The 22,137-nt window shown below is 27.1% G+C and overlaps 4 protein-coding genes and 1 pseudogene across 5 annotated transcripts; 3 read left to right on the forward strand and 2 right to left on the reverse strand.

The window, feature by feature from the left end:
- Nucleotides 1-5,309: 5,309 nt before the first annotated feature.
- LOC112604138 (beta-1,4-galactosyltransferase galt-1-like) lies at nucleotides 5,310-8,155 on the forward strand. Of its 2 annotated transcripts, XM_025353034.1 has the most exons (6): nucleotides 5,310-6,129; nucleotides 6,247-6,417; nucleotides 6,492-6,649; nucleotides 6,715-7,087; nucleotides 7,161-7,468; nucleotides 7,526-8,155. In XM_025353034.1, the coding sequence occupies exons 2-6, from the start codon at nucleotides 6,310-6,312 to the stop codon at nucleotides 7,998-8,000; spliced, it is 1,422 nt and encodes a 473-aa protein (XP_025208819.1). In that variant the 5' UTR covers nucleotides 5,310-6,129; nucleotides 6,247-6,309; the 3' UTR covers nucleotides 8,001-8,155. The 2 variants fall into 2 exon arrangements, with proteins under 2 accessions (XP_025208819.1, XP_025208818.1); XM_025353033.1 differs by having other exon boundaries at nucleotides 5,310-6,417.
- A 352-nt stretch (nucleotides 8,156-8,507) lies between these two features.
- LOC112604155 (methyltransferase-like protein 13) lies at nucleotides 8,508-10,733 on the reverse strand. The gene has a single exon (XM_025353053.1). It carries the CDS (start codon nucleotides 10,577-10,579, stop codon nucleotides 8,588-8,590), a length of 1,992 nt encoding a protein of 663 aa, XP_025208838.1. The 5' UTR covers nucleotides 10,580-10,733; the 3' UTR covers nucleotides 8,508-8,587.
- A 2,001-nt stretch (nucleotides 10,734-12,734) lies between these two features.
- LOC112604324 lies at nucleotides 12,735-13,451 on the reverse strand. Its single transcript, XM_025353299.1, has one exon. It carries the CDS (start codon nucleotides 13,272-13,274, stop codon nucleotides 12,810-12,812), a length of 465 nt encoding a protein of 154 aa, XP_025209084.1. The 5' UTR covers nucleotides 13,275-13,451; the 3' UTR covers nucleotides 12,735-12,809.
- A 439-nt stretch (nucleotides 13,452-13,890) lies between these two features.
- On the forward strand, nucleotides 13,891-20,086 carry LOC112604156 (suppressor of fused homolog). Its single transcript, XM_025353054.1, has 10 exons — nucleotides 13,891-14,256; nucleotides 14,332-14,527; nucleotides 16,632-16,724; nucleotides 16,829-17,010; nucleotides 17,817-18,045; nucleotides 18,980-19,140; nucleotides 19,212-19,293; nucleotides 19,363-19,497; nucleotides 19,557-19,764; nucleotides 19,849-20,086. Exons 2-10 carry the CDS (start codon nucleotides 14,349-14,351, stop codon nucleotides 19,915-19,917), a joined length of 1,338 nt encoding a protein of 445 aa, XP_025208839.1. The 5' UTR covers nucleotides 13,891-14,256; nucleotides 14,332-14,348; the 3' UTR covers nucleotides 19,918-20,086.
- A 614-nt stretch (nucleotides 20,087-20,700) lies between these two features.
- Nucleotides 20,701-21,210, forward strand: LOC112604297 (annotated as a pseudogene).
- The last annotated feature ends 927 nt before the right edge of the window (nucleotides 21,211-22,137 follow it).

Below are 22,137 nucleotides of genomic sequence, written 5' to 3' on the forward strand. Positions count from 1 at the left end.
TGTTTTTATTAGTTATTAAGAGAGCATTTTATTAAATGATACGAAAAAATCATCAATAAGATTTTTTTCTTTTTTTAAATTCTTACAGCCTAAGTTATAAAATTAGTACGTCAATTTTGTTTTTAATTAATAAGTAATTTTTATAGGGCCATGACAAATAGTTTTTTTTTTGCACATTTAGCTTTACAATAAAATCAATTGAACAATGAAATTTGATATTTGAAAGAAAAAAATGTTTAGTGTTCTAATCACCATTAACCCATTGGGCACTTAATATATTCCAATGTCATTTTTCTTTTGTCAATATAACTTGTACTTATCACATCTATTTTGTGTACTTTGTTTTGACACATTGTCAATCATATTTTTAAACAAAATCATACTACTATTTAATTGTAGTTGTTTTAGCAACATTTTAAGATGTTTTTCTGTTTTACTTGAAGTATTTAAATTTTTTGCTATACATATTATATTTTTTGTATGATCTATATAGTTTAAAAGTAAAGTATTATAATTATTGTAGATTTTTTTTTCTAAAAAAATAAAATGTTGATATCTGGTCATAAATACATTTTTTTATTGACCATTGTCAGAAGTCATGATATTGTATCTACTTTTTAATTTTATCTGATAATAACTCATTATAAAGTAATATCAAATTGGTAATAAACTCGTAATAATGTATTAATATATTTGTCGTTATTAATATAGCTACTTTTTGTTGGACTAACCAATGGAATACCGATTACTATTGATTATAAATGATATAATATTATGTATATATGTATATACTTGATTTAATATAAATTTTAAATTTCCATGTTCAGAATGTTCAGATAACACAATTTTTCAGAAATTTGTTTCATTAATTTTAGGTTACTTTATTGTATAGACTATACAATATAATATATATACACATATACACTTAGTTTGTATTTCCCCTTATCTTAACTGATCTGTACTCAGTGATATATTATAGGGGATATAGTGTGTACTTGTTTATCTAGTTTTTTATTTTATACTCATTAAGCTTACTGTGATGTGAGAATATATGGTTGTATGGCCATGTATTTATGTAATTATGAGTGATCTAAACAAAATATTCTAAAATTATTTGCAATTTTCAATTCACAGATGATACTTAACAGATATCATGTAATTATCAAAAATGGTTTAAGAATCAAACCACCAACAAAGTTACTTACCACACATTTTAAGTATTTTTAATTTGTGTGGGTAAAGGGTATGAGTATATTATATTAAACTATCATCATGTAACATATGTTTGAAAAATAAAATATAGCTTATACTTGTATAAGAAATAATTAGTGAATACTTCATAGTATATTATTAGCATTACATAAGCAGAGGTGGATTTAACTTTTTTATAGTTATAGGCATTAAAAATTTTCCGCTCCTATTATGGGTAAACAACTTATAATACACCATCCAAAATATTCTAAATATTAAATTTATTATACTTAATCCATTTGAATTTTTAGAATTTTTTTCTTGTTTTTAGTTAACCTATTTAGGAAAAATGTCAATGGATAAATATTAAATTTTAATAAAAGCCCACAGTGATCATTTTTTATGAACCATCATTAAAAAATCAAATTTTAAACCGTTATTTGAAAATTAAGGTAGTAGGTACATTAAAATTATTAAAACAGATATAATTAATATTTTTACATGACAATTCTCAATTTAACCATTTTAATTTTAGAAATGGACATCTTGATTTTTGATTAGCGAATGATTTTATAGGTACTAGGTAGTAATAATTATTATAGGGTTACCATATTTTATTTAACAAAAACCAGGACAAACTTTTTTATTTTTTATTGATTTCTGATTATACAATATAATTTTTAATACACATTATATTTGATGCTTTAAAAATTAAAGAATACATAATAAAATACACAATTTTTAATCTGTGTTCGATGTGTTCTCCGTCGGTTTAAAAGTTTGTGTTATATTGATACTTGGCTGAACTATGTACTTTTTGAAGCAATGTTTTGTTGGCAACTGGCAAGTATTGACTCATAAAATTGACAACAGGACATGTTATCAAAACTTGTTTTAATTATTAACGAAACTTCAACGGTGCTTATATCTAATTTATTTTGCGATTTTGTCCATGTGCTATTCAATATTCATTAATGAAAACACACGTTCCACTGCTGCATTTGAACCAGGTAATGAGAAAAAAATTCAACAACTATTAATAGACAATCAAATTCTATATTAAGTTCTTTAAAATGTTTAAATGCTGATAACAGTGATAACCAACGTTCTTCGAGTGATATGTTATGCTATTCTTCACAGCTGGATATAATGAAAGCCACCTAGTTTTGGAATACGATAACAAATCTTTATATTGTACATCTGCAAAATCACAGAACTCTTTTAGACTTTCTACACGAACAGTATAGATATGAAGTATCCATGTTTTTTTTTTTTTTTGTTTTTTTTTTTAAACAAGAGAATTGTATAATCTGTAATTTAAAGGTTTACAATAAGCACAAGTGATAATAGAATAATATAGAAAAGACGAAATAACAGGGTCCATATATTTATCCATATATTTTGCAAACAACGCTTTCGACATCAATTGGGAGTGAATCTGCAGCTTGTTGTATAGCTTTATGAATTATGTGTGCAAAAAATCCCATACCAAGTGTATTACAATCTAATGATTTTTTCAACTTGATAAAAACGTTATTTTTATCCTGTCTAAGAATTCCTCCAAAATTTGTATTTGTATTGTCGGCAGAAAAACTGATGATTTTGTTTTTAAGATCAAAATTATAAATAACTTTTATAATATGATTATGTATTAATTCTGCAGTTTCTCCAGGTAAATTGGAAAATTCAAAAATTTTGTTTTTTACGCCTGCAGTGGTCGAAAAATAACGAACAATTACAGGAACTAACTTAATAGCTTTATGATTTGATGCGTCTACAAGAAGTAAAACAAATTTAGCTTTTTCTAATTCGGCTTTCATTAACTATACAGGATACGGTGCAATAACGTTTACTGCAATATCTCTAGTTTTTATACGGGCAGCAGTAATTTTTTTTTTATCAAACATTTTTCTGATTAATTCAGAAGTACAAGTCATAGAGTCGAAACTTTGATTATGGACAATTGTATGGTAAACAAATGTAAGTTCTTTAAACGCAAGTTTTAACGCATTTTCCTCTGCTTTTAATGGAGTAAAAAATGTACGTACTGAGCTATTGGTAGCATGTTTGCATGTTCTATGTTTTTTTGTTTTGAGATGATCATTTATGTCAGATCGTCCACCATAGCTAACCGAAAACGAACTTGAACAAATTGTACAATAAACGTCATAGTCGTTATCTGCTTTAACTTTTTTAATAAATTTAAATTCACTTTGAAGTGTTTCGTTAAATTTACACAGACATTTTGGGGTCATATCGCACTGTTTTCACGAAATACCGTACGGCAAACACAGACTATGGTCAACACCTCTCTAACTGATTAGTTCACTACAATTGACATAATAATTAATATTAAATAATAAATGGTTGATCCGTTTAGCGATAACTAAAAATATTATCATAACGGTCGACGCAAACTATACCTTTTTATATTTGTTCATAATTATCTCAGATCTTACTTGTTACTTTTTTTCATTAAATGTCTAATAAAAGACACTTATAATTAGTTAAAGTCTCATTCCGGGACAATATGCTGTCCCGAAACGCATTATCGGGACACGGGGACGTCATACTCAAAACCGATACTGTCCCAGCCAAACCGGGACGTATGGCAACCCTAAGCTAAGACAAAAAATGTACTTTAATTAAATTTAAAAAAAAATGTTGAGTTGTTAGTAGTTTATGGAATAGTAAAACATTTGGAGGAGCAGTGACGGTGTTAGGGGGGGGACATTCCGTGCAAATATCCGGGCCCCGTGATCAGGGAGGCCCCGTGTTTAATTATTTGTTTTTCATAATTTTATGACACGCAGAGAAAAAATTAATTTATGGCACGTAACTTAAGAAAAAATTTTTGTAAATAAGTAATGTAGCCAATATGCATAGTTGGTAATCATACAGAAAAAATAAAATTAATATTTGTACTTGAAATACCAATTATAAGCTATAAAATATAAATTATTATAGGTACATTATAAAATATACTATTACGAATACATCACACTTCGATCAGTTCGATCAACAATAACAATAGATAAAGTACGAATATCCTTTAATTATATTTATTTTAGTATAATTTAATTTATACATTACACGCATTGACACATAAATATATAAATATATATATATATATTTTTTTTTTATGTAGCTAACTATTTTGTTTTTATTTTATAACTTTAAAAAGTTAAATAAAAATAATTTTTTTTTTGTTACATATGATTTATTTCGATACAAGCTTCATTATTTTTTAAAACCAATTATATTCAATCACTAATTATTTTAAAATATACTTAACTGGGAATCTAATATATATATTATTATATATATACATATATGTATATGTATATTTTATAAAAAGATACATTTTATAAACTAATAAGTAGTAGAATCAAAATAATTATGAACAAAAATATATTAATTATCATAAAAATGTTTTAATTTTGATAATATATTAATATTTAATAAATTGTATCTATTTAAGTAAATTGTCAATTAGGAATAATAAAATAAATCTCTATTGTTAACTGGTAATTGTCTGATATCTAAAATGTGTCTAAAGATTATCAGCTATTATATAAAACAAAAGATCAAAGCGTCAGTATTTAGTATTTACCGTCTGCTTCCATAATCAACAAGGGCTCCACCTAAAATATTTCCCAGGGCCCCAAAATACATGGTGCCGTCACTGGGGAGGAGGGACTAATTCTCCTCGGCCACCCTGAGATTTGTGACTATGCTACTATACATTTAGTTATTCCTATTTTTATTTACACTCTAGATGTTAGTGGTACAAAATATGTGCTATAAGCATTTGGTGTCTGGGTGTGTCGCGTGCGTGCTATCGCATTATGCTCCAGGTCCGTAAACTATACTTAAGGGTCATGACTCACGAATAATAACTAAACGTTACAACTTACAACTATAAGGCCGATATATATTGAACATATTATTTTTAAACTGGAAATTATTGACAACAATTTAATAATAATAAATAAATAAATCCTGGTGGGGTGAGCGAATATATCAATAAAACATATGGGCGATGTACACAAAGCCAACTGTCGTCGGACGTCGACGTCCATCAGTATACTCGGATAACCACTAATTAGTAATTAGCCAGATGTCTCTGTCAACTGAGTACTGACTTGCTACGCAGATTCTATCAAGAGCAAACCCCATCCCTGTGTATATTTAACGTTCAGAGGTTTCAGACTTGGAGTGTGTAGCAGTGTAGGGTATTAACTATTAATGTATTATTACTGTACGAGGGTTGCGCCTGCTCTGCCGGCTGGGCAATATTTGCAGGACATGCGCACCGTCTGTCCGCGCAAACGCGAATCAAATCATTTCGCACGACCCCGATACACGCATCAGTCACATAATAATTAGGTAAATACTAAATACGCCGCCACGAACTTCGCGGAACCTATTAATAATAATGTTTTGTAAATACTAAATAATGTAAATTTAAATATCATCGTCCGATCGTCAATCGCATATCCAATAATCTTCCTAAGATCATAAGTCATAACAGTTAATAGTCTATCGTAGTTACGTGTTCGTGATTATAACAGCCTGACGTCGTTTTGCGAGGTAGACGACAAAATAATCGTATAATTTAAATATTTATTATTAACAAGAGCGGATTTTTTTCACGCCCGCCGCAAACGAATTATTTGAGTATTAAAAATTTTCTGAAACAAAATATGAACGTTCAACATACGTCCAATGTTTGCGATGGCAACGATGACGAAAAGATCGTTTTCCGTCGTCGCAATTCCGTCTACGACTGTTGTCATGACGGTCGTCGGTAAACGCTGCGCTGTTGCTATTGCTGGGAGTTTGTGATACAGGTGATGTGGCTGGTCGGTGTTCGCGCACCAGGCGGGCACGATTTAATGTCGATTTCGTTTCGTTCTTATGGAGCAAATCAAAAAAGTATGCGCGTGTCATAGACCGCAGTCGTCTCTCGGCTCCGGCTTTTGGCCGAGTTTGTGCTGCGAATCGCGTTTACTGCTTCCATAATTAAATTTCAAAAATAATATCCTCCTCTAGAACGCGATGGTGGTCATCAATACTCGTATGACATTACAATTGTAGTACGACCCGAGTGATTCAATGATGAAAATTCGAGTACGTCTGTTGCTGCTCTTGCTCACTGGTGCACTTGCCTTGTTTGTAGTATTTTTCGTCATTGATGAAAAACCCAACAGCGTTAACGTCAAAGTGAATTTTACAAATAATCATAAATTTACTATGTAAATATTTAATGGTCAATAATATTACACATTAATTTTCAGGACGACAAGTATTCTAGTCAAAAATTTAAACAACCGATCCATTTTAGTCCTACAAAACAACATTATATAATACATCCACCTCATATAGAACGTACATTACCCAATCGAAGTGGAATTGTTCCTAGAGACGCAGTTTGGCAAAAAGTCCAATCAACAAAGTATTATATTTATTTGACATTTAGTTTTAACATGTTTACTTTAACTTGTCTTTATTATAAAATAGGTACAAATTTTTCATTTATTCAGCATACTTGGATACAAGAATCAAATCTGATGGTCCACTGGTACGAATAATTGGTGCCACTAAAACTCGGAAACCAGATCAAGTTTGGTGTAGATTATGGTATGCAAATAGCTCTAAGACTGTTTCAGCATTAGTGAAAGCAATCCGTGAAAACTGGAATCTAAAGTACAGTGCAGTATTTGTATTGTGCAAATTACCACCAGATGGAAACTATCCGTTAAGTGTATCTATTGTGTCCTATATTAAAGAATCAATTACTAATGAAGTACTGATTCAAATGCCAAAACCAATTAGTCAACTCAAGACTGATATAGAAATTTGTGTTAAGCCATTGCATTATTATTATGATCGAGTAATTACTTCATCATTTAAATTTATTCAAGTTATATCTTTTAAATAATTATTATATTTGTTTTTAATTTAAGGCTATACAACTTATGGAATTTGTTGAGCTAAATTATTTACTTGGGATTGGACATTTTACATTTTATAAAAACACTGTTGGGCCAAATGTAGGATGTGTTTTGGACCGTTACATAAAAGACAATTTGGTTTCGGTTTTACCTTGGCAATTAGATATGGTGTCCAAGGAAGAAATTAGAACTGAAGGAATGTTTGCTGCACTTAATGATTGCTTATATAGAAATATGTACAAATCAAAATACGTGGCATTTTTAGACATTGATGAAATTATTGTTCCTAGACAAAATGATACATTAATCAAATTAATCAAGTATGTTAGTCTTTAAACTTCTAATGCCTAATAATTAATTTTTTGATCTATTTGTAGTTGGTTAAACGTTTATCAAACTCCGGCTGCATATTCATTTCGTAATGCATTCTTCTACATGCAATGGGCTGATGATGACTCATTATCATTAGATCAGAATCCGTTTCATTCAAATCTTGTTGTATTACGTAAAACACGGCGTAAGACTAAATTGCATCCACATAAACAACGTTCAAAATATATATGTGATCCACAACGAGTAGTAGAAGTGGGAAATCATTTTATCTGGGAGTTTTTAAATCCTAGTGATGGAACATTTTATTTTACACCAGAGCATGCAATACTTCATCATTATAGAGTCTGTGAGTATGGAGGAAATGATTGTGTAACTGCTGATTCTACAGTGGATCGCACCGTGTACAGGTATAGAAAAAAATTGGTTGAGAGAATCACAAATACTCTTGGAAATTTGGACTCAAATTGTCTAATAGAAGCTCAAACAAACACTAATGAAACAATTTATTTCTCAAATTGATTTTTCTTGATTACATTTCATTTTCATAAAGTGTGCTTCCAATAATTTATTAAATATATTTGTTTTGAACAGGGTGAATTAAACCTTTAAAATATGTATTAAACATATTAGTGTTGTGTGAAGTGTGTGTAATTTATGGGTCAAGATTATATTAACTCTTGACAATATTTTAAATAGAAAATAAAAATATCATACTCTTTATACATTTCATGTAAAAAAAATATAAGTGAATAAAAATAAAAATATTTGTGTTTAAAAATTATTTTTTAAAACCCAACAAATTTTGTCCAATTCTTCAAAGAATATGAGATTGGTTTAGCAAATAATATAATATCATAACAAAGTTTATTGTTAAAAACAAATGTGATATTTAAGAAATTTTTTTATTATATTTATATTTATAAATAACTATTGTTCTTATTTTATATATTTATAAAAAAAATAAAATAAAAATAATAACTTTCAAAAATGTAACAATCAAATATATCATAAACTTAATGTGTCTAAATTAAATTATTTATATAAACTTAAATAGTACTTAGTAAATTGAGTATGAAAAAATAAAGCATTTATAAAATACTAGAACTTTAAATATCTTCAATACTTTCCTTCAATGCAGAAATATCAATCACATCGCAAGCAATGAGTGGATTACTTTTGGTGCATTCGTTCATGTATGTAGCAGTTTGTTCCAAGAGGTGTATATCAAATGTCTTATCACTATTACTTGCTAACAACACTCTATTAATATCTTCAGCAATCTTTAATGATGTTAGTTGTTTAAAATTAGTCTTCATAACATTTAAAATTTCAGCTTTAACATCAGATGCCCGACAGACAAAATTTAATAAAAATAAACCTTCTTCTCCAATTAAACTTTTTACGTTATTCAGTATATCTTGTTTCAAAAAAGTTTTTGGCGGTCCACTTAATCCCAATGTTGGATCTTTAACATCAACATCATACACTACTGCATCATATTTATCATTATTTTTGACAGCACTGCATAAATACTCGAGACCATCACAAATGTTCACTTCTAATCTACTGTCCTCTATTAGTCCAAAAGCTTCTTTGGCTATTTTATATACAATTGGATCTATTTCTAAAGCAACAATATTTACATTTTTATAAGTATTTAACAACAAATTAGTAAGTATACCTCCACCTAAACCAATTAAAAGGATTTTAGATTCTTTATTTAATTGATTTGCTGTAACGCCCACACCAAGGCCCAAATATGGTATGTAATCGCTGAGGAAATGGGAATAATCAATTTTGGTCTTACCATTTTCAGTCAATAATTTTGTTTCTGATTGAATGATATGAGGCATGTTAAGGAATACTAAACGTCTAAAAGTTTCGTCTTTTTGCCCAATTACTTCTTCTATCACAAAATTTCCAGAATGTTCACTTTTGCTTTCCATAATGATTTTTCGGTCTCCAAGTTGTTGTTCTAATGATAAAAATAATATAGTTTCACCACGTTTTATGACACCTTGCGGTGCTATTTTCAACATAAGTCTTGATAGTTCTTGCTGTACTTGTTTTAAATTTTTATAGATCTGTCCTCGGTGCATACTAATAATAGCTAAGCGATCTACATTACAATTTCGTCGTAGTATATCTTGTCCTTCTTCGCTGCTAAACAGCCACTCGTGTTCTCGACCATGAGGAACAATGAATGCTGCAAAAGTCATTTTATTTGGATTTTTTTGTGTAGGAGATTCAACAATCATAATTGTATAACGAGGTTTTTTTGTTTGGGAACAATTTATTTCAAATCGATAATTATTTGACATGTCTTCCATTTGACATTTAGTGAGATCAAAACACATTGAAACAGATTTTTGTGTATCAATAACAATTTCTAAAAGATCATTTATAGAATCTAACCTTTCATTTGTAAGTCCATCTGGATTCCACTCAAGAATTGGATTAGCTCCGGGTATTTTATTTACTTTAGTGCAGACAACCATAAATACTGGTTGACCATTGAAATCTGGCGAGTCTTCAACTTCTGTGCATTGGCACACACGAATTATCCAACCATTTTCACTGAAATAGGAAAATAAAAACTGGGCAATATGGTACTGAAGAAGCGATACACAAATATATCGTCCTCCAAATTTCAATATTCTTTTGATTTCGTTAAACATTTTCATTGCACGTGTAAGAGATTCTACTTCACCATCTGGCATCAAAGCATCTAGTGTTCCTTTGTCAATAACGGCACTAAACTTTTCATTGGCATACTTGGTATTTAATATATCTTCAATTTCGTAAACTAGTCCTGGGTATTTGTTTTTATGTTTTTTATTCATATTGGCAATAACAACTTCACTATTATCTACACTAGTCATGTTGACGAACCCATCCGAGTATAGGTTTAAACTAAGATCAGAATTTCCACATCCCGACATCAATATGACATCTTTAGCACTAATGTATTTGGTGAGTAAACGTTTTAAATTTTCATAATTACCGTACCATTCGAAAGTAGTTTTACGTTTTGTAAAAAAGGAATCCCAATACTCCGTTGTACTGAAATCGCTGTTTTTCTCAGGCACCAAATTCATGATAGTTGCAGAGTTGTGTCACGAATAAAATAAAGTTACTTAATGATTAATGAAAACAATGTTCAACATTTAAGTAATAAATAATCATATATTATACCTTTAACAATTTAATCTATCGGTAGATCATGCCGATCATGGTGTGATGTGTGGTGTGATCAAGAAATATAAATAAGCGGCGAGATAATATTATTATTCTTAAATAAATGATAAGATAACTTAAAAATATTACCAGTGCAGCCACTAGCATCAATCAATTTATATTTATTTATTTTAGAGTTTCATAATTTATATTTAAATCACGTCCATATTTTTAAATTTCGACTATTTCAGAATTTATTTAAGACTATAATTAAATACATTTTGTCATGTTAAAAACAATACAACAAAAGATTATGTTTATACTGAATAACTATTAACTATTAAGTATTGACCATAATATGTATGAATTAAGAGCAGTAATATGGTATGAAAATGATTCGTGGTGACCCTAGTTCTCGTAGAAGAGGCTCCCCTTAAACACAAAAATCAAAAAATGAAATTATTGACTAGTGATAATTGACAAAGTTATTTTATGGACTTTTATTCGTACTTTAAACCAAATAATTTTAAATACTTTTTTTGATCTAATGATAAAGGTCTTTGGTTTCCTTCCCAACTTAGATATACATTGGGCCATTAAGGGCCTCAAGGCTTGGGCTAAAAACGCCACTAGTTTAAAGATATCTTTAGTTTTCATAATCGTGGTAAATATTGATCAACTTAGAAAATAAATTTATTTGAAAATTAATTAATGGATGTATTTTGTCATGATACTTTAATCATCAATTCATTATTTTAAAATAAAAATGTAGGTATTACGAGTTTACAATTACGACTTAAGATCACTGAAATGTATCATTCAGTCAAGTTAGGTCTACTTAAATATTTAATCTATGTAAAATATTTTAAATCGTGATAATGATACACAATTGAACTTGGCAGATGCTTAAATTATATTTATTATTTTTGCTGTGAATTAGTAGATAGGTACTAAACTTAGCCCTCAACACTATCTAAAATATCTTAAATTGTGGTTGTCAGCTAACACAGATCAACTACTAATTTAGATCAATTAGTAATTACGTACTATTGTAGTTTAAATATATATACCTATATTACTTTTGTTTGATAAGTTATGTTTATTACGTCTGCAAAATGCCAAAATGTATGTATCAACTATTTAGTATGTATTTTTCTCATAATAGGGTATAATCTAACAGTAAATCATTACCTAACTTAATTATACACTAATCAGTAATCACTATAGAATAAACTCTATAGGTAGTTCACAGTACATTAGTATATATAATATTACTACTACTTACTAGAGCTTATATAGTTGTGAATATATATATATACATTAGGTAGGTACCTATTATAATAATTAATAATAGATATTATCAGAAAAATATGTAAAGTAGAAGTAGTTATAATAAGTAATAAGTTGTTACTAATAATCAATATTGTTTCAAAACATAAAATAAATTAAATACAAAATAAGTAGTAATATTATAAAAGGTAAAATTTAAAAAAGTTGTACATAAAAGTTGGCTCTTAGTAAAAATTACTACAACATTATACGTCATATAATAGTATCTATATTTATTTGTGTGCAATAAGTAAACAATAATTTTTATTTTATTTTTTAGAACTTATTTACCTATTTAGTTATTTAAGAATCTATATACAAATACTTGTCTAATTACTAATTATATTATTATAATATAGATACATACATTTCTGGATAATGATAACAAAATACAATGGAGATTTCATTTTTTTTTGAAATTTTGATATCTAATAAGTAATAACAAATGGCTGATTTCTGATGGTTGATTATGGTGTTAAGCATAATATCAATATAGGTAAAAAACTGTTTGAAAATAATTAATTATATAATTTATATAGAGTTGAAATTTAAATGCAAACTTTAAAATTGAAAGTTCAATTTATTATTTAGGTATTGAAAAATAATAAGTATTTTTGTACATAGGTAGTATATTTCCACTTCCACATTATTTTAAAACATAGAGTAAGTTTTTTATTTAAACATAATATGAATAACAAAATATAGACAAATTTAATCTTGTAAAATATAAATTAATATAGGTACAATATTTACACGTAATATTTTTTTAAAATATTTTACGAGTTAGTTTTGGAAATCACTTATTTATTATTAAAATACCTATCAAATGAGCAATTGAGTAAATATGATAGGGATTACAAGAGTTAACGTTAAAGTATAGAAGTTAAAACTTTTGGAAACTGTGGGTGCATTATTACAGAGATCACCGTGACAAAAACACATGAAAACTTTTTTATACTCCCACATAGTATCATCGCAACGTTCTTCTCCGTCTGAAGGTCCTCTTTGTAAACACGTCCTTTGTGTAGCAGTGTCGAATTCTTGTTCTTTGGCATCAGAATTTCGTGTCTCAATTATTTTCCCACACCATCCCGAGGCACAAGGCACAGCTTCCACTCCAATACCGGGTTCTAAGCTGATCTGTGTGAGGTTGGTGTATTTAAATCGATCCTTACAGCTTCCTAAATCGCCACGGGAACGGCAACTGAAACATCGTTTCACAACGCTGTCGGAAAAGTTTATCAGTATTGACACTAAGAGTATTATTACAATTGACTTATTGCTCATAGTGCAGTTTGTTAATGACTGACGAACTAATATTGAACTGTTGTACTACAATTGTTATGCCATATACACACTTTCACTTTCACTCTCAATGCAACAGGTAAAATAACGCTTAAGGATGTAAGATAGGTATAGGATAAGGACGCTTAGACGCGTGCATGCATTTCTTATTATAATTTATATTAAATAAATGTATACTTTGAAAGTATTCCAAGCTAAGGAAAAAATTATTTTTTAAAATACAAATTTTATTCCAAGCTGAACAATATACATAAATAGTTATTTAAATTTTTTAAAGATAGTAAGAATTATAGCAATATTGTTGATTTAGTAGATATTGGTAGCAGTGAATAACAAGAATGACGACCGAGGAGAATGGAATACCTTGTATTTTGTAATACAGAGTGACTGAATAAATGAGTTTTAGGAAGTCAATCATTATATATACTATTATATCCCGTGTAAATTTTATTTGATTTATAAATGTTTATAGGTAATATTTTAGATTATTTTCTGATATAAGTGCTAGGTGTTAAAATATTGTCAAAAAAATTAAAAATTAAAAATTAATATTTGACACGTTCTGTATAACCATATCTCTTAAAAAATGTTTGATACTAAATACCAGTCGGCCGTCGCCAGTCGCCACTCGCCAGTCTGAAACTCAGAAAGACAGCGAGCATTAAACTACTAACGTTAATGTCGTTAATGTGCTTATATTGTATATGTAATGCTGGTTAGTGGCTTCTATTGCCAAACCAGTAACCATTAGTGCACGGAGTAGTGTGAACATTATTGTAGAATGTTAATGTGAAAATCGTTTGACGACAATCTATGTCTTCAGGCCTCTTGAGTTAATTTTATTCATATTGATAGTACCAAATCAGTTAACGACTTAGTTAAAACTGTATCTTAATATTGATTTAGTTATATTTCAATTATAACCTATTGTTATTCGAATAACTTAATCTATAGAATGTTATAGGTAAGAATTATTCATCCTGTTCAAAGAATATTAGATTTATTTCTACTATTTAATTATTTTTTGTATTATTTTTAGTATTTTGAACTAAGAAAATGGATGAATCTGACCATCAGAACGGAGCGCTTAGTATGAATACTCCAAGATCAATTACTGAAGTACCTTATGTATCACAAACACCACCAGCTGGTCTTGCTTCACTTTACATGCTATGCAAAAGGATATACCCTGATCAGTGTAATCCGTTACAAGCAACAACTGTAATTAAGTATTGGTAAGAAATTATATAACAGTGTGTGAGTTATTTGATATAGTCATAGTAAAATATTACTAACAAAATATATTTTTCCCCTTTTTTTTTATTGTAATAATATTTTTTTAGTTATAATTTACCTTACAACGAAGTAGCTTTTTAAAAATGTATTAGAAATTTAACTAATGAATAAGTAATATTAGTAAACCATAATTATTTGACTTATCCTTTGATGATAAATTGCAAGAAACTATTACAAAGCTGAAAGCAGTTATATATTATTCATTTTGTAACTTTTATTTATAATTAGTCTTAATATTTGTTTCTTAATTATTTTTAAGCTATTGAAATTGACATACATTAAGATGCTACTAGTTCCTATAATAATTTAAACTATAGATACACATACAGGACTGTTGTAAATACTTTCTTAAAAAAATTGTTATGAAAATATTCAGGTTTAGATATCAAATAATAGACTTAATTAATTTTCTAAGTTCCGCAAAAGACTCCTTTATATATGCTCGAATCTACCAAAATTGATCACGTATACACGCATGGCTGTCACTAGTGATTTATCTTCATTAAATTATAATAGTTTGTCATTATAATATTATGTGTGCATCATCTATATATCTTTTTGTGATTGAAGTATTAATGGAAAATGCAATTTAATTAATAAAAATGTTAAAATATTGTGGTTTCATAAGTGTCGTGATATATTTATTACATGATTTCCATTGTATTACTATATACAAGTCCCATATTAAATTTTGTACCTTGTATAAAACTTTTGATGATAAAATTTAACATAAATTAATAAAAATCAAGAACAAAAAGCATTTTGAGAATTATAATGTGTTTTTTTATTCAGTATTACTTAAATGACTTGGACTATTCAGTTTGTATATTTTTAATTTAAAATATATATATCATAAATTATTATTTAATTTAAAATAAGTACATCATTTCGATAAGTATATTCTAAAATTACAAATCTACCCTAGGTCAAATTTTCTTCCCTTTATGTGGGGGCCCTAGCTTTATATGTAAAATGATTACTTTTTTTGTATAATGTAAGGGCAAGGTCTGTTACAAGATAAACATTTATCTATAGTTATTTTTTTATTATGGCTTAATTTTTTTTTTTGTTTAAGCTGCTTAACTACAAAATATAAACACAGATTCATATTTATGATATAATAAAATATATTTAAAAACATGGCCTATGTTAACATTTTCTTAGTAATTTTGATTAGTTTAATGTTATTACTAATTTAAATAGTTGACTTTTTCTTCAGGTTATTTTATACAAGATTAAAGTTTAAAATGTACCTATCTAAAAATAGGATATACGAAAAACTAATTTTTGTAGGGTAAGGGTTGGGTATATTTATTATCATTTCCTGTCTGTATCTATTTTTGGTTGACACATGTTCTTTTGAGTAATTTATTATTGCATATTAAATATTTTAAATAAAAAAAAAGTATATATGTAGAAGTTAAAATTTTAAAATGCATTATTTTTTATTCTATATGTTTATATTGTTAATTAAAAATAAATAATGGGTTTATTTTAGATAATGTTATGATAATTGTTTATAAAACTAAAAAACTAAAAAAGATATGTCATGTATTTTATTACCTTTATTACCATGATTAATAAATTCTGTGCTAGTTAAGGTTTTTTCTTTAGAAGTCAGAAATTTATTTTAACATTATTTTGTGTAAAAATTAAAGTATGATTAAATATTATAGAATATTAATGATGTTTTTTTTACTCTAAAGTGAGCCTTGGTGATTAAATTGTTTTTCTGTGTTAGCCTTATGGAAAAATGTTTGTATTATCAGCCACTCTGTACATAGTTGTATATTGTGTTAATTTTTCAGTCATACTTGGGATGTTTGCTGTTTTATTCTAGCAATAATATTACAATATTGAGTGTATATTTTGAATATAACTATTAAATAATGTATTTATAACTAGCATTTTTATGCTAAAACATTTACTATGATTTTTTATATCCAGAAAGGCTTAATAAAAACTATTATTAAATTTTTCTATAGAAGTAATATAAATTTTAAATAACACACTATTAAAATATAATTTGTTTATAAATTGTAGGCTTGGTGGTCCAGATCCATTAGACTATATTAGTATGTATAATAATCCAGGTGATCGAATGATTGGAATTCCACCACATTGGCATTATATCAGGTAATTATAATTATTTAGTTTTTGTATATAATAATACTAGACATAAGTAAAAAATACATATTGTATTTTATAGATTAATAAAATTGTTTGGTGGAATTTTATAGTTTTGGTTTATCCGATTTGCATGGTGATAATCGTGTTCATAATACTACTAATGGATCAGATGGACCAAGTGGATTTGGCTTTGAATTGACATTTCGCCTTCTTAAAGACTCTTCAGAAACATCTCCTCCTACTTGGCCTCCTCGTTTGATGCAGTCACTTGCTAAATATGTTTTTAGAACTGGTATAGTTTAATATAGCTACTCAAGTCATTATTATATATTATAATGATTCTTTTTCGCTTCTAGATTAAAATATCATTACATTTTCTAATTATGTCACTGACCACAATCAATAATATTGTTATGTATTTCTAACAGGTCCCTATACTGACAACTAGTTGATTAATAAGGAAGTAGCTTGGAGTTCTAATAAGTTAAATAAAAAAATATTCTAAGTGTTTTTATTGTTGAAAATTATTCCAAGTTCAAATAATTAAACTAAAACTCTGACTAGTATTAAAGTACGTGCTCTAGCTCTAGTGAATTATTCCTAAATGTGGGTGTTTTAGAGTCTTGTATATCTTGTTATTTTATTATCTCTCCTACCTCTAAATATTTTTGTGGTGTTCTAATGACATAAGTCGTCTGTTTCTACAGTAAAATACAGTTCTTGTGAATGATTTCTATTTTTAGGCATTATATCACCTTCGTAATTACAAGTAACTATGTTAATGATAATGTTACTGCATCACTATGTATAATATATATTGATATGTTCTCTTATAATAAATACATTTTCTTAGTGGAATATATTTCTAATAAACAATAATATTAGACCAAGGTTTATTTCGTTACCAACCAATTACTCTAATATAATGCTAATTATTGACCCTGTGTATATATTCAGGATTTTTGGAAGCTGTATTTCCCTTTTGTATTATAAGCCTATGCCATTGTTAAGTTTGTATTTATGGTATCAATTATCAGAGCACTTGTAAATTTTAATTATTATAATAGCTTTATAAGTATAATTACTTTGATCTCATAGGAAATACATTATACGCCGGTGATCATGTATCTTGGCATTGTGGTTTGGATGGTAGTGAGAGCCGCTTACAACATATGTTGATGGGTGAAGATCCTCAACTACAGGTTACTGTCACACCACATGGATCAGTTAGATTTGTTCAAATTGTTGGTGCATGTTTAGAAGAATTACAAGCTGTTCAAAGATGGAATGGGCCAGGAGTATTACAAATATTTAAAAGACATTCAGTGTAAGTATTTGATGTTTATAATAAAAACAATATATCACAAAATTATTATTAAACAAATTTAACTTAATTTTAAATTCTGTCTTTTATTTATCTTGATAATGTATACTCCAATTTCATTTTTTCTTTAACCCACAACTTATTCAATGTATGTTTTTCCTCAATTTTCAACCCACTTATTCTTTTATTGATACATTCTCCCTCATACAACCAGTTATAATCTTATAAACTATCTTTTAACATAACTTTTTTGTCTATCAATATCCTGTTTGCTTTAAATTTATTGAAAAACACATTTTAAAATGAACCATATAATATAGTTTGTTGATTGCTTAAACATTGTTACACAATTACATATCCTGTTATAAGAAGTTTGAATCATATAATTAAACAAACATACAATATGAATTTAAATCCGGGAAATCAACTACTACTTGCAGTGTTGTATACACATTTTATATAACTGATATAGAAAGAAAAGGCCAAATCAATGTGATAAAAATTTATTTAAAAAATGCCTTCAACACATATCTTCTCTGACAAATATATCATCTGGTGTCACATAAGGAGGTCATCTACTTTTCATTTAATTCATCTGCTCTATAAACAAATGAATCACCAGGGTGAAAATCATATTTTTTGCCAATGACAAAAAAATATATATAATTGATGATCAGTAAAACCTTAGTAATAAATGTTTGTCCTTAAGATATTTTGTTAAGCTTAAATTTACTCTGTTGTTATTTTAACTTAATTTTAATTTTACTAATGTTTCATATATTTAATGTGCCAATAATTGTTGATTGACGTTAATATAATATAATAAATAAAAATTAAATTTTATTTTTTTTAGATTTCTGCAAATAGTAATTTTTTGTTTATGGTGCTTAAAAGTTTATAATGAGGCTATTTAATATTTTTTATATTATTATTTTAGTACTGGAGGTTCATGGCTAATAACAAACATGCGTAGAGGTGAAAGTATATTTGATGTGGATCCTTCTGTTCATGATGAAATTGCTGAAGGTATTAAAACTGAAGGTTCAAATTTATGTGGTATAAGTGCTCATTGTTCATGGGAAGAATCAAATAACAGATGTATGTATGCAACATATAAATTTAATATTTATGTTTTATTATTAATTTTAACAATAATTTTTAAATTTTAGGCGACAAAGCATTAGTTTATAAGTCAGTTGAACATTCCATGAACAATTTACGTATTATTAATAATTCAAGAGCACTAAACGGGTAATTTTTCAATAATATTCATTAAAAAGTTTGAAAATGTATCGAATATTTAATTGATTTATTTATTAGAGATTTGAAAGAAACTGATGGAAATTCAAATTATAAAAGTTGTGAATTATCAGAATTGACTCAAGAACAATACTTAGAAAATGTCCATTTAACTTTTAATTTAGAAGCTGGACTTTTGCTGCCTTTTGTATTGAAGTAATACTTAAATTAAATTAATATTTTTTAAATATATTAATTATAAGTTTAATTCCTAGAGGTCGTATTAGACATGGTCGTCATTTTACTTTTAAAGCATTAACTGGTAATGCAACTATTACTTTTGTCGCTCCGTCTGTATCTGGATCTCTTGTGAGCGATGAAAAACCATTTGTAGCTCAAGGTTCTTGGTTACAAGTGTTGGTGCCAAATAGTTTCCTTGATACAATGGAATCTAGTTTAAAGTTCCTCAAAGAGCCAGTTATGGTAAATATATTTATAATATTCATAACATATTTCAATATTTATTTTATTTAGAAATGATAGTTGATTTTTTTTATACTTTTACAGGAGCCATTGCCAAAAACTATCAACTGGCCTGATAGAAATTTAACTATAACAATTAATCCAGATACCTAAATTATAAAACTTAAAATTATTTACCTTATTGCTCTAAGATTATTGACCCTTTTGTTTTATTTTTCTAAATACCTTATAAATTTACAATATTAGTTCCTCTAATACTTATCTTTGTTTCATCTTTATTTAATGTGTATTATTATTATTTTATTATCATTATTTTTTTTTTTCAATTATTATTAATTTACTTTGTAAACCTTTCGTACATTATTAAAAAAAAATAGTGCCTCTTAAACATATCATTTTGTTTTTAATTTTAGTATTTATAAATAAAATTTCTTACTTAAAAGATTATAAATAACATAAACTTCATGTTTTATATTTTCATTTATCAACACTTAAAAATTTAGATTAGTGGTTGATTTATAAAAAAAATTTCCTTTATATTTGTTTTCACTTTGGTCAATAATAATTGGGTTTAAGATTACTACAAAACACATTTAATGTTATGTAAATTATCTTTAAGTAGAGTAAAATCATATCCACGCTCAAGTTCATCCAATTGGATGATTTTTTAATCTGTCTATTTCTAACAACAATCAATATTTAGACCTGTATTAGTTGCTTGTGGGCTAGTTTTTGAAGCTAGGAGCTAAAAAAAAAAATGTATTTATTTAATGCGTTAGATATTAGAATAATATTTTTTCTAAGATCAATCTTTTAAAATAGTTTGTGATATTAATAGGTATCACATCAATTGTTTGTCAAAAATAGTTCGCGGGACAGTTGCTCGCGTGACAATTATTCGCAGGAAAATTATTCAAATAAGATAATTGTTCGTAAAAAAAAAATAATACATCAATAATATCACAATGTATTTGGCGCCACTTACAAGAAGCAGGGTTACAAAAAAATTACATACAAGATTCTGAATTCGCTTTATATATTTGTATGTTACCTGCTCTTGCTTATGTGCCACAAAACAAAGTTATAAAAGACTATGAAAAACTTTTAGATTCTGAATACTTTTCTGAAAATGAAGAACTTTTAATGCCAATTATAGACTACTTTGAGGGCACCTGGATTGGTCGTTTAGATCGTAGAGGCCAAAGAAGAGATCCGATCATCCCTATTAGTGTATGGAATTGTTATGATTTAGTAGCGGCAGATTTTCCTTGAACTAATAATTCAGTTGAAGGATGGCACAATTGTTTTTCGTCTATACTTAATTCATCCAAACATCCATCAATTTGGAGATTTATACATGTACTCCGAAAAGAAGAAAGTATTAATACTTTAAAAATTTAGCAGTATGTCGCGGTCAAGAACCACCATAAAAAAAAAAATGTATAAAAATAAAATTTAAAATTTAAAAAAAATATGTGCAGATTATAATAACCATACAACAGTTGATTATCTTCATGGTGTTGCATACAATTTTTAATTGCAAATATAAAAACTATGTATCTTAATATTATTGACATCCACAAACATGAAAAAATACTTAACATTGTATTTTATTTTTTATGTATTATTAATTATTTATTTTTACTTAATATTATGTGAACATACGAACAATTTCCAGGCAAATATTAGACGCGCGAGCAACTGTCGCCCGAACTATTTTTGGCGAACAATTGACGCATATCCTATTAATATACCATTTTTAGTTAACAAAAAATTATTACTAATTCATATTTAAATTTGTACTGTATCAATTTTTATTATTCTTATTCAGAATAAATAGTCATTTAGCTAGAAAGAAATTATTAAAATTTTAAATTCTGAGCAAAGTAATGAATGTATTAATTTTACAATGATGTGTGTAAATGTTTTTTTTTTTTTTTTTTTTTTTTTAATAGAAAATCAGGTTTAATTGATACTTCAGATAAGTCAAAATTAAAAATTCCTAATATTTTTAAAAAAATTAAGGAAAAACAAGAATTTTCAAACAAAATCTATTTGATAAAATCGATTTTTTTTTTGGTGTTTCTTAACAAATACAAATGAATATAAGAATATAAAATATTGATAGTAAAATTTTTCACCAAATGCTTTTATTAGCTTTTCTACTTATTACAATAAAATTTTTAAAATATTTTAAAGCTTTTTATACGTTTTTACAATTTATAAAAATTTAAATTCTTTTAGTTTTTTAGTATTTTTTTTTTTTTTTTATAAATGTTCATAAAAAAATATTTGTGAGGTAAATACAGTTGAAAATTTAACACACGATTCATCATAAGTTGTTCATATATAAATTAAATAATATTGAACATA

Source organism: Melanaphis sacchari, unplaced genomic scaffold (assembly GCF_002803265.2).
Source record: "Melanaphis sacchari strain LSU unplaced genomic scaffold, SCAv2.0 Contig11_pilon_pilon, whole genome shotgun sequence".
Lineage (NCBI taxonomy): Eukaryota > Metazoa > Arthropoda > Insecta > Hemiptera > Aphididae > Melanaphis > Melanaphis sacchari.

What these genes read in the sequence shown, in the direction of transcription:
- LOC112604138 (XM_025353033.1), top strand. Translation starts at nt 6,310, where the DNA reads ATGATGAAAATTCGAGTACGTCTGTTGCTGCTCTTGCTCACTGGTGCA. An exon ending in CCAACAGCGTTAACGTCAAA is followed by an intron (nt 6,418 to 6,491) that starts GTGAATTTTACA and finishes ATTAATTTTCAG; the next exon opens with GACGACAAGTATTCTAGTCA. An exon ending in TGCATTATTATTATGATCGA is followed by an intron (nt 7,088 to 7,160) that starts GTAATTACTTCA and finishes TTTTAATTTAAG; the next exon opens with GCTATACAACTTATGGAATT.
- LOC112604155 (XM_025353053.1), bottom strand. Translation starts at nt 10,579, where the DNA reads ATGAATTTGGTGCCTGAGAAAAACAGCGATTTCAGTACAACGGAGTAT.
- LOC112604324 (XM_025353299.1), bottom strand. Translation starts at nt 13,274, where the DNA reads ATGAGCAATAAGTCAATTGTAATAATACTCTTAGTGTCAATACTGATA.
- LOC112604156 (XM_025353054.1), top strand. Translation starts at nt 14,349, where the DNA reads ATGGATGAATCTGACCATCAGAACGGAGCGCTTAGTATGAATACTCCA. An exon ending in ACAACTGTAATTAAGTATTG is followed by an intron (nt 14,528 to 16,631) that starts GTAAGAAATTAT and finishes TATAAATTGTAG; the next exon opens with GCTTGGTGGTCCAGATCCAT. An exon ending in TTGCTGCCTTTTGTATTGAA is followed by an intron (nt 19,498 to 19,556) that starts GTAATACTTAAA and finishes TTTAATTCCTAG; the next exon opens with AGGTCGTATTAGACATGGTC.